Source organism: Rhinolophus ferrumequinum, chromosome 16 (assembly GCF_004115265.2).
Source record: "Rhinolophus ferrumequinum isolate MPI-CBG mRhiFer1 chromosome 16, mRhiFer1_v1.p, whole genome shotgun sequence".
NCBI lineage: Eukaryota > Metazoa > Chordata > Mammalia > Chiroptera > Rhinolophidae > Rhinolophus > Rhinolophus ferrumequinum.
In genome coordinates this window covers 28917599-28929790 of record NC_046299.1, presented here as the reverse complement: position 1 = coordinate 28929790, position 12192 = coordinate 28917599, and the positions used below count along the sequence as shown (strand labels likewise).

Sequence of the window (12192 nt, the reverse complement as noted above, 5' to 3'; positions counted from 1 at the left end):
TAATTTTAATAATTAAAAAATTATTAATTACTTAATATTTATTTTTAATAGCTAAACTATTAGGTAGGGCACATTTGTAACAAAGCTGATTTTAAAATTACTACGCTAACTTACACATTTTATAAAGTTGCAGAATCTTACTTGCAACTGTTGTTCAGGAATGAAACCTGATCCCCATAGTCATGAGTCACACAGATTTTGCCTGAACATCTTCAATGTGAAGGACTCTGCTATGCTTGACTTCCCGTATGCCAGGCACTGTGTCACGCACTTTCATTTAATCCCACAATAACCTCGGTACCCTCCTTTTTAGAGATGCTAAAATTGAGTCTTACAGAGTTTAAGCAGCTCGTCCAAGAAGGTGACTAATAAGTGGAGTAGCTGAGAGGAACACACAGGGGTTTGACTTCAAAGTCCATGATCTTATATATACTGCACATTGCAGAACACTGATACAGGGCCCTCCCCAACTCAGTAAGCAGACGCATTCTAGCTCATTCAAATGGAGCCTGATTTTAACATCTGAAATGAGTAGAGGTATATAATCCTTTGTGAGAATGACAAACTTCAATTAAAACACTGCTTTATAATACAGTAACTAAGTATTACGTATCTGAACAGACTCCAAACTAAAAATTCTAGCATCTATCTGCCACCCTGTACAGGCCTTCCTATTTAAAACTGCCTGGCTAGAGTAAGGCATCGTGAACTTCCAGTTCCCTCATTTATGTGGTCATACAGTAATGACAGACATTCTATAGAAACAACTAATTCAACCATCAACCATTCAAGTCTACGTTTAGACATCCAGTGCAGGTAGTGACTGTATCCAAGACTACTAAATACTAAACATTAACAAAACATTTTAAAAGATAGTATTACCTGTGATGGAAATTTAATTTAAAGGAACATTCTTGGCATAATCCTAAAAAAAAAAAAAAAAAAAGACACTGCTGAATTTTAATAATTGCACTCTATTCTAAATGCCATTCTACTTTTGGTATCATAAATTCTCATTTTTCCTTATATTGCTTTACTGTAAGAGGGGAAACAATCTGAAGAAAACAATTTCCACCTCAAAAAATGCACATATATAATAAAAATATTAGAATGCTTGAGGAATTGAAATTACAACATTACTTTAGAAAAATATGCCATGTATTCTAAAAGCAAACTGTTTCATAGACAGCATTAATGTGTTTCTCACATCAAAGATCTCTGTAACAACAGTGTGGGTATAGTCATTTCCTCTGAAGTGCTCTAAGAGTTTTCAAATGGAAAAGAGCTTTTCAAAAAGTTCTTCAGTTGTAGTCTCTTCTTCTGCCTTAATCTCAGTTCACACCAGTTGACTTTTCCTCATGGGCACTTCCAAGAGGAACTCAGGGCCGGCCCGGTGGCTCAGGTGGTTGGAGCTCCGTGCTCCTTATGCCAAAGTTGCCTGTTCGATTCCCACATGGGCCAGTGAGCTGTGCCCTCTACAGCTAAGACTGTGAACAACAGCTCTCCCTGGAGCTGGGCTGCCGTGAGCTGCGGTGGGCAGCCCGTTGTGCTGCTATGAGCTACCATGTGCCATGAGTGGCCGGTAGCCAGAATGAGTGGCCGGTGGCCAGAATGAGTGGCCGGCAGCCAGCATGAGCAGCTGGCGAGAGCTGCTGTGAGCGGCCAACCGACAACCGGCGACCGACTGCCTCAGCTGGGGGAGCACAAGGCTCATAATACCAGCGTGGGCCAGGGAGCTGTGTCCTAACACTAGACTGAGAAACAACCGCTTGATCTGGAGTGGAAGGGTGGGGAAAGGCGGAAGAAAGGGGGGAAAAAAAGAGGAACTCAGACACTAGTCTGTATTGGTATGTGCTAAATAACATGTTGGGAAATCTGTGACTTCTTTCTGAAGTGGGCAGAAAACTCTAAGGGCACATATATTTAGGATCCAAAGAAGATTGTTACCATGATGGAGAGAAGCTGACACACAATACTAGCTTAGGAAAAAAATAAAGAATGAATGACAGACTGTAAAATATGCATATTAAGAGAAACTACTATATTCTGGGGTATAACCCTAAGCTTTTAAGATTGATACCAAGAACAAGACTGATACTAAAATTTTTTTTTATTGACACAAAGATGGTCTATTTAATACTTATTAGCCCAACACAACAATACGGCTTTCAGCTAACACGAGATTTTACATTGCCTTTTCTGATACTCTGTTTCTCACTCTGCATTGGTGACATTCTCAAGTTAATGGGAAGAGGTCTTCACTTTACAAATTATTGGTTTACATTTAGCATTAGAACTATTTCACCTAAATGTTACTGTAATGCTGAGAATATAAAAATTTTAGGCACAAAAATTATTTGCAACATTGGGAAGCTCTGAGAAAAAGAGCACTAACAGTAAAGATATATTAAAATTTGTTAATGGAATCTTAAATTAGTCGATATTTTAAAATCTAAATTATGGGATAAATTTTGAAGAAATCAATCATATCCTACCTAAAGTCAACTTACTTAATTTAACAAGTGCATTTCTCTTTTCACCATGCTCAATATAGCCAAAATTAACTTCCCAACTCTTTAAACCTTCTTTTTTATCACAATATTTATTTCCACAGGAAAACTGACCTGCAAAAAAGGAAGGAATATTAGCTATGATAGTTGGTGACAATATTTATATATATAATCTGGTGTTATCTCTGAAACTTACTCTTAACATATAATACATAAATTCTTAGTTCTAGGAAGTCAGCATTAAAAAAAACTAACCACGATAATTATAATATGTTCAAGAAATGTACATATGAGTATCAAATTAAAGAGCTGAATAAAGCGTTGAAAACAAATTGGTCACAGAATTCTGGCTTGATAGATAGATCGACTATTTATACTGACATAGTTTTAGTGACTCCCATTTAGGGAATCTTACACTTTGGAAAACCATACTAAAAGTGTGTACTCATGAACACTCTAAAAGAATAAATATATTTTCCAAAGTACATGTACTTACGCCTGGGTGAGTCCTTTTCAATATTTAATGATATTACTAAAACTGATTAAAATTAATCTTTTTAGTATTAACACAGTAGCCTTTATTCTAAGTACCAGTATAAAATGGCATTTAAAGCATTTTTTAAAATGCTAGCATTCTGAAATGAAGTAGAATAAGTAATCAAACCCCATGCTCTAAATTTTAGAACTACTTTAAAATCAATAACCACATTACCACGTTCATTGTATATTAAAACCTTCTACAAAAAAGGACTAATATTGACAATCCAAGAGGGGAAAAAAGAAAAAACTACTCAACAATTTTTAACTCTGACAGAAAAAGACAAAATAAAACTTATTTATAAAAACAAAAACAAAAATTGTATCTCAATAATTGTGCCAACAGGAACAAATCTAACTTTTCATTAAAAAGGAATTATCAAAATGAATTTTGAAAATTATCAGTCCAAAAAGACCAATTTTTGTATTAGGTTGGTACAAAAGTAATTGCAGTTTAAAGGGTTAAAAATAATTGCAAAAACCGCAATTACTTTGGAACCAACCTAATAAATTGGCATTTTTTTCATCCATTTCAAATGAATACTTCATTAAATCTGTATATGTTTAGTAATGGCTCTATTGTTAAAACAGCAACAAAATTATAACTTTATAAATCATAGCAATAGCTTTCTCTCCCCTTTCCAAGTAATCCCTTTTTCAATTACATGAATTTAGAGAATGTCTGTCAATTTTTTTATAGACAGCATTACTTACCATCAACTGAAAATTCCATCCAATAAAAATACAAAATTTTAAAATTGTGATAGACATTTCAATATATCTCGTTGTAGGTAAAAAAAAAAAGAACTGAAATGTAATCTTAAGAAAAGTTCAAAACAGCTTTAAATTTATTACTTTTTCCTTCTCCTCTTGAGTACCTTCAGGGCTCATCCTTTATTATTTCAAGAAAAGAATTCCTACTTTTTAATATTGTTTTATTGCTTATCTAATTTCACACTTGACATAGATATCCGATTTATGGAAGATGTATATGAGCCACACTGATGGTATAAATGTTTTATTATTTCAAAATGCAACATTTATTTTAAGTTAAAAAAAAACTTTTTTAAGTTATTAGTAAAAAACTATTTCCTAAATGCTTCTATGTAGTTTTCAGGAGCATTAATATTAATTTTTATTGCAATTAGAAATACAATTATCAATAAAGAGCTATTTCAGAGCATAAGGTAGTATAGAGATATTAAGTTTTCAAAAAAAATTTATGAATAGATTACAACAATGCATAGAAAAAGCATTTACTGATTGCCTACCAAATGTCTAGTGTTTTGCTGTAAGACTAAATATTTGGGCTCAATCTCAGTGACTCCCCAAAATAAGAACTAGCCTGCCCATAAATTCTACCATGTCAAAGTTGTATTTAATTTCTACTTTCAAAATGTGGATTTGACTGAAACTCAGTAATACCAACTCATTATTCTAAAAACTGATAAAGAGAAAAACTCAAGTATTCATCTGTTGGTAATTTTCTCATTATGAGATCTTTAAACAATCTTTAATCAATTGAATGTTCTAAAAGCAAAAATTCTCCCTTTTAGGGACTAAAGATAAAAATCATTAAAGCATTATATTTTGACCTTTGCTAGTAATATAAAATATACCTTTTCTAATTTTACTTTTGTAGATCATTCACTGTATACATTAGGAATAATCTTACCCAGTAATTTCAATTCAATAATATAATAAAATAATCTCATCCTAGAAAAAAAAATAGAATTACCTTTGCCTGAAATTACTTCTTTTTCTACTCGCCACCTAAATCCAAACTGATGAGAAAAAAATTACGTTTATGCCAGAGTAAATTTAAATTGTATATAAATCTAAACATGGAGCCAACAACTGATGTCATTTATCAACCTAATTCCCATCATGATAGCTTTTTCTCTCTTTATGGAACTCCAGATACTTAAAAACACATGTTTGAACAATTACCATAAGGAACAATATTCTTTACTTTTAAACTACCTATTCTAAGTTATAGGTGCCGAGCCGCCAAGATATCTAAATTAATAAAATATATCCTGTTCTAGGACACTGACAGAAAACAAAACAAGAGGTTATGGTACAGTAAAGAGAAGGTATATTAGAGTGCAACAGAGTGTAGCCTTTGGAGTCAGATTGTTTGGGTTTACTTTTTAGCTCTACCACTTAATAGCTGAATAATGCTGAACAAGTTATTAAATCTATTTGTATCTCTGTTTTCTCATATGTAAATTAGAAGTAATATGAGTACCTACTTTTTTGGGTTAAGAGGTTTAAATGGGATAATGCTCATACTTACCAAGAATTTAGAATAGTACCTGGTACATAGTATATCAAGGGTTAGCAAACTATGGCCCACAGGTTTGCTGCCTATTTTTATAAAGTTTTATTGGAATACACCACACTCATTCATTCATGTATGGCTCTTTTACCACTACAACAGCAGAGTAATGAACAGAAAGAGCAATGGGACCAGTCTAGAGCCCTAAAGTGGAAAGTTGTTAAACTTCCCTCCAGATCCCAAAACACAACTTTATTTTTTGACTAAAAATGACTTTTCTCCGCTGCCTTTTAAGATCTTTCACATTCATATGGTAATTTACCATAATTCTAGTTAATGGCTTAATTTTCTATTTAGTTTACTTTTATAATGGTTAAAAGCTCAGATCCAGAATCACGCAGAGCCAACGCAAGCTCTAACATTCATTAACTAGCTCTATGACCTTGGGAAAGTTACTTAACTTCTCAGTATATTTCCTTTTTATGTATAAAAATCCTAATCTCATAGGTTGTTATATTAAGAGAGATAATTCAGATGAAGGGTTCAATGCCTGGTTAATTTTGATTATTATTTTTAAATCATCTATTATATGAATTAGGCAATTTTGTAAACGCAAATGAGAGCTCAAAACATTCTGATTAAAACCCAATGAAAATAAAATTACCCCATTCTAGGAAAAACTAAATAAATAATTCAAAATAACTGTTTAATTTTATTTTTAAGCCCATACACGTATGAAAATTGCTTGCCATCCAAGATACGGTGGGACGTCTACTAAAGCAGTCAAATGTGTACAGCAATAATTTCCAAACTTTTTCTTTCATTCATTAATCTGTTCAACAAATAATTCTTAAAAAACTACTTATTGGGCTTGGCACTCTGCTGAGGATAAAAAGTGATTAAAATAGTGTCTGTCACCATGAAGGTTATAATCTTATAGGGAGGGGATAAGAAATGTAACAAACAACTACAATATGTCCTACTCGTTAAAGATTGCATAGAGATTATGCCTCAATCTGTTTTTATATTCTTTCCTGAAAATATAAATTTTCCTGCTGATTAAACGGTGGAGTTACAAAGAGTTTGGTGCGGAGCCTCTTCTTCTCCCTCTACCTTCCAGCACAAAGAGGGCACACGTGCAAGCAATAAGAGAGAAGGATCCTAACTACCTGATAACACAAAGTTCCAGGAGCATCTACGTAGACTTTTATGTAGAAGAAAAAGAAAAATGAACTTCTAGATCATGTAAGCCAGTGTTATTTGGGAGTGCTTGCTGTTCCTGGAAGCTGAATCTGATCCTAAATAATGCAATGATCCAACCAAATTCTCAGTGATGTAAGGGAAGAAGCAACCAAAAAGGGAATGGGGACAAAGGTTGGAATTCACTAAAAATGCCCAAAGTATCTACTATGTATAGCCGATTAATTAAAAATGAATGAAACACCGTCTGTGTAAATAAAACTATGAGAAAATACATCTTAGCAAGGAAACCAAAGGTAATACTCTTAATTTTCTCCAACAACTCAAACATGGTATGCCAAAAAAATCATTATCTTTCCCTCCAAAAAAGATACCTCTTGTATGTGTGGGGTGAGGGGTATACGGGTAATCCCCTCAATTTGTCTGTGAACTTAAAACTGCTCTAAAAATAAAAGATCCCCCTACCTCCATATTTCCTATTTCTCTAGTATCCATACTCAAAACCGGTGAGTCACATCTGATTTCTTACTTGCACTTACCCTCATATGTAACTATTCATCATGTTCTAATAGGAAAATATAATTTGCTTCACGATTATCCTCTTTAATGTATGATTTCCAATAATATACTGTGTGTTTTAAAATGGAGAATACAAATATTTAATTATTCACTTATGTTCTCCCCTTAACTACAGATTTTTATTTCTGAAGGGCAGACACCATGTTTTAATCCACAGCACAAAGACTAGTCCTCAATACTGAAAAACAATCAACAAATGAGCCAGGGTTGAAAAAGCTGTTTTTATTATGTACTCCTAGAAAGATCTGTATTTCACACTTGGCTTACAGTATAATAACTTCAATTAACTCCAACTGCTGTGGTGCTTTTTGGATTCAACATGGTCAATAACTAGTACAGAGATGAGAACTAGTTCACAAGAAACTAAGGAAGTCTTTGGGATACACCAAGTGCATGGGTTTATAAACTGGGTTATAAAAATAGACATTACTATTATATTACCTGTAAGAATAATGTGAAGCAACCCACATATTAAAGGCACCACTGAACAACATTAAACCAATCATGGTTCTGAGGTTTAACTATATAAATGAAAAAGAAATCTTCATGATAACTACATCTAAGTTAACTTTTTAAATAGGTTGTCTTTCTTAATATACTATAAATGTACATTATCCAAAAAATACAGATTTATGCAACATTCCCTCCCCATTTCAAAATGAGATCATCTGTTCCTGGGTCACTTTCTCTAGCTACAAATGTGAACTTTAAGATAGGAATAAAAATCACTTTAATATTAACTAGAGTAAGGTGTAAAGTGGAAATGGGAATCTGCCATTACTAATTAGGACTAAGAAGAGCTAATTTTACTAGAATAGACATTCATACAAAAGAAGATGAGCATCGGCCTCTTTATAAATGGTAATCAACTGAGGGAGAAAAAGTCTATGAATTTCAAAAAACGTGTGCAACAAGACATCATTCTGCAGTGTCAAATCATTCATTAAAATCACTAGAGGCTCTAGAATAGAGTCAAGATGAGACAGGATCTAGTAACTACTTGTGTTTAATCTTAGACTTTTCATGTTTCAAGGTCACAAAGAAGCACTCTTGACTAATGGGCCCTTTATAAATTCCATAACTGTAGAGGTTAAAAGGTCCAAATGATACTTCATAGATGCAGGACAATTTAGACTTGAATTAGCATCTTTAAAAGAATAATCTGGGGCATGATAGTAAAAAAGTAACACTGTACTAAAATAAGAACCTTTTTTTATAAGTATTTGGAAGGCATACCTTATTTTCTTTGTATCTACTGAGATCTGCTATGCAGTATTCCTTGAATAATTTATCATAGTATTTCTTTGCAAGTCTCTTCTCCCTAGAATCATAAAAAATATATAAATCTTCATTTAGAAATTCAACCATAGTTTGCCACTTGGAAGGAATGTCAAATGAATAACGCACAAGATATAAATATTAATGTTTTAAAAGATGTCTATTACTTATGTGTGCATAGAGTATCTGAATATTAACTATTAATAGTGGTTCTCTCAGGGAAGGAATCTATTAGGTGGGTGCAAAAGTAACTGCGGTTTTTGCAAATTTTTTTTAACCTTCTAAACTGCTATTACTTTTGCACTAACCTCACAGAAGGCTGACAGAAGTGAGAAAGAGACTTACTCTTCACTTTTTACCCTTTGTAATATATGGATTTTAAAAAACATTTTCAGGTGTTACTCTTACCTGAAATATGCTACAAATTTAAAAAGAAACATATTACAGGACAACAAATGTTTTTAAAATGTTATAAAGTATTTTTTAAAAACAAAGTCAAGTAAAGAAAAGTCAATTTAAACTGCTAAAAATTACCAAAAGAACCAAACTAGATTCAGTAGTCTGAGGCATGGTTTTATGTCTTCAGTTCAGAACTGTTCTATGCAGGGACTGAATGCTTATACAGGCGCTATGTGACAAAGTAAGAAAACAGAGAGCAGGAGACAGAGGACTAACGCCTTTGACACATTATGCCTCAGATGGCTAAAATTACCAATTCATGTCCATTTCATCCTCCTCATTCCATAGGAATCTATGATTTTCTCGTATAACATCCATGTCTGTCTTGTCATTTTCCCTAGAAAATAAAACTATTTCAATTTAATATTAATACAGAGTTAGTCAAATTAGGAGGTTAATCATTTTTGTGAAATTTTGAACATTGGAGTAAAACTATAATACACAAAGATAAAGACAATTTTACGTGTGGGTATGTATATATGTACACATATTATAAAAACTATTTCAGTATTTTCAAAAGGCATTATGAAGAGTGCTACTACAGAAGCAACTTAAATGGATAAGAAATCCATCCATCTCTGGCACTGGTTTCAATTATACCAATGGTGCTAAATAACCAAAGCTAGGATGTGAAAGCTGAGTAAACACTAAACAGGTAAGGAAAAATGAATGAAAATAAGTTCAAAAATCTAAAAAAAGTCAGTAACACTATCTTATTGAAATCTAATTTTAAAAAACATATGAAGAGTTTTCCATACCTCATTTTACTACAGCTTCCTAGGAAGACTGAGTAAAGGAAGAAGAAAGTTGAAGGGAATGATTTTTCTAGGTGCTAACAGTCTGGAGATAGAGTAAGGGATTGTTGGGGAATATAGGCAAAATTGAGAGAGGAGGTCAAGTTTGAGATAGATGAGATGGTACAAAGTTTTTTAAGGCTTTACCAATTCAGAAAATAGTTAAGTCATAGGGAAAACACCACATAAAACCAAGAAGAGCCCCAAATATAGGAAGCAATTTCATGTGTGGGAAATATTAGACTGAAGTTTCTTGTTTGCCCTACCTTTCAAAAAGCAGTCCCAAACACTGAGGTCTAAAAAGTTCATTATTTCAAAGATCCTTGCAAACAAAACAAAACAAAACCTGCATCACCAGGCACATGTGTATTCCTCACATGTCCCGTTATTGCCGGGACAGATCTGGCTCAGCAGGCTGCCTGAGGCCTGTTGCCAGAGAAATGGGCTTCATGAGAAGCTACTTAGCTAGAAGCTATGGATGGCCTCTCCACCTCATTTTGTAACAAGGACACTGGAATGGAAAGCAGAGGGAGATGACAGAATCAGAAGACACGGTAGCTGTGGGTCTTCAAAGACATCCACAGGCCTCTCCAATTCTACATGAACTTCGTGACACTTACCCCAATCGCCTGAAATCTTCTTTTTTGCCACCATAGTACAAAATATAGTCATTTACAAACTTTGTGTGCCTTTGATACTGAAACACAAAAAGTTAAGGATTATAGCTGTTCAAGAGCTGTACTGTGTACATGATATATTAGTGAGTAGGAATAAAGAGCATAATATGAGTCTAGTTTTTCTAATATGCAAATATATACTATACACACTTATTAATTCAAGATAGAAAAGGGTGAGAGGGCTAAAAGTGTTAAGAGTGAACATTATGTAGTTTGAATACTGTTTATATTGTTTTGAACACTTTTCAAGCATATACTACTTGTGATAAAATATACCTATCTGGAGAGAAAGAGTTTCCTTTTCTATTGCTGAACGACATACAGCCTCACACCACCACTCATTTTAATCATCACAATATTTAAAATAAATTATATTTTATAAAATTAAAGGTAAGAAATATAATTTACCTTTCATTATTATACAATTTAGCTATTCCAGTAATGATAAAGCCTCTAAAATAGAAGATGCAACTTGTATAACATTCAATCCTAACATTAGACTTTCAAAAAGAAATATAAGAAATTCAGATGTTATTTTTCTTTCCTCTAATATTCAAAGAATCCCCAGTCATGGTTATTTTCAGTGTAGTATAACAAGATATATGAGTTTATAATTTTTGTTTTAAAAGCTTAATTGTACTCTCTCTAAAGCTGAACACGCACATATAAGAACTGATGTCATCAATAACACTGCCTGTGACTACATCCTATTAAAGAAAATAGTGATTTAATCACAATGTATTCTAATCGAGTACTGAATCAAAATATCCAAAACATCCAAAACTGGCAACCAAACAGTTAACATTTCAGAAAAGAAAAAAGAGAACAGCCAGGTATCTAGAGATCTGAGTTCTAGCTCTTGATCCATCATTAACTGGTCACGTGACCATAGCAAGTCACTTAAATCTTTTAGAGCTGGGGTCAATAAACTTTTTCTATAAATGGTAAATACACAGGCCACGCAGGCCATACAGACTCTGTCCCAACTGCTCAGCTCTGCCATTTTAGCATGAAAGTAGGCACAGATAACACTTTAAAGCTTTATTTACAAAAACAGGTAGTGCATGGGACTTTGCTTCCAGGAAGTTGGAGTAGACAAAAATGTACTAAGAACAGCTAAAAAACTTGGAAATTATACATAAGATAAACATAGGAAGACTCTGAAAGGTGGGCAGAAAAAAGCATACCAGCTAGGAACCCTAAGGACCCATGGTATAACATGGTGGTGAATTCCCCAGCTTTTCTCTTTGCCTTATAAATCCCAGACTTGGAAGTGAAGAAGCTGGCAACCTGGAAATACCAACAAGTACAGACCAAAAACTCCCAACAAAAACCTGCTCTAACTGAATAACCAAGAGAGAGGTAGTTTAACAAGACAGATATCTTTTAGATAATAACTTCTCTACTCCGGCCAAATATTCCAGAAAAAACTGTGGCCCCACCTACTCCCATGACAGAAAAGGGGACCTAGACTTTCATGCTCACCAGGCTTTAACTAGATGCCCCAACGCCCCCAAATCAGTGGCATCATAGAAAGCAGAGCAGGCGCTGAAATGCTAAAGGAGTAAGTGGTAGATGAGATCCATAAGAAGAAGCTAAGTGCTTGGGTTAGGAGACAAGAGAACCTGTATAACTTAAAGAGAAGCAGTAAGAATGATAACAAAGTGAAACAGATGACTACAGGTGGTGATGAGGGTGTATATATAATTGACATTTTCTCCTTCTCCTAATCCTGACCATCACTACAATAAATACCTAGAAATACTTCAGGTCTTGCTTGGCCTTTCACTCTCTAACATTCCTAACAGTAATAGGGAAGACCAGTGGTAGCACTTAGTGTAATGAGCCACAGTCTTATCAAAAAGTTGAGCTGAGAC

General features: G+C 33.7%; 1 protein-coding gene across 1 annotated transcript in view; it reads right to left on the bottom strand.

The window, feature by feature from the left end:
• The window catches only part of LOC117035728 (protein FRA10AC1), a 31491-nt gene that overhangs the window by 14775 nt on the left and 4524 nt on the right, over positions 1-12192 (bottom strand). The window contains exons 5-10 of the mRNA XM_033129697.1: positions 10259-10335; positions 9098-9181; positions 8344-8428; positions 4786-4831; positions 2511-2624; positions 883-925 (exon numbers count right to left, since the gene is read on the bottom strand). Coding sequence (XP_032985588.1) covers positions 883-925; positions 2511-2624; positions 4786-4831; positions 8344-8428; positions 9098-9181; positions 10259-10335 — 449 coding nt within the window. The remainder of the gene's footprint in view (positions 1-882; positions 926-2510; positions 2625-4785; positions 4832-8343; positions 8429-9097; positions 9182-10258; positions 10336-12192) is intronic.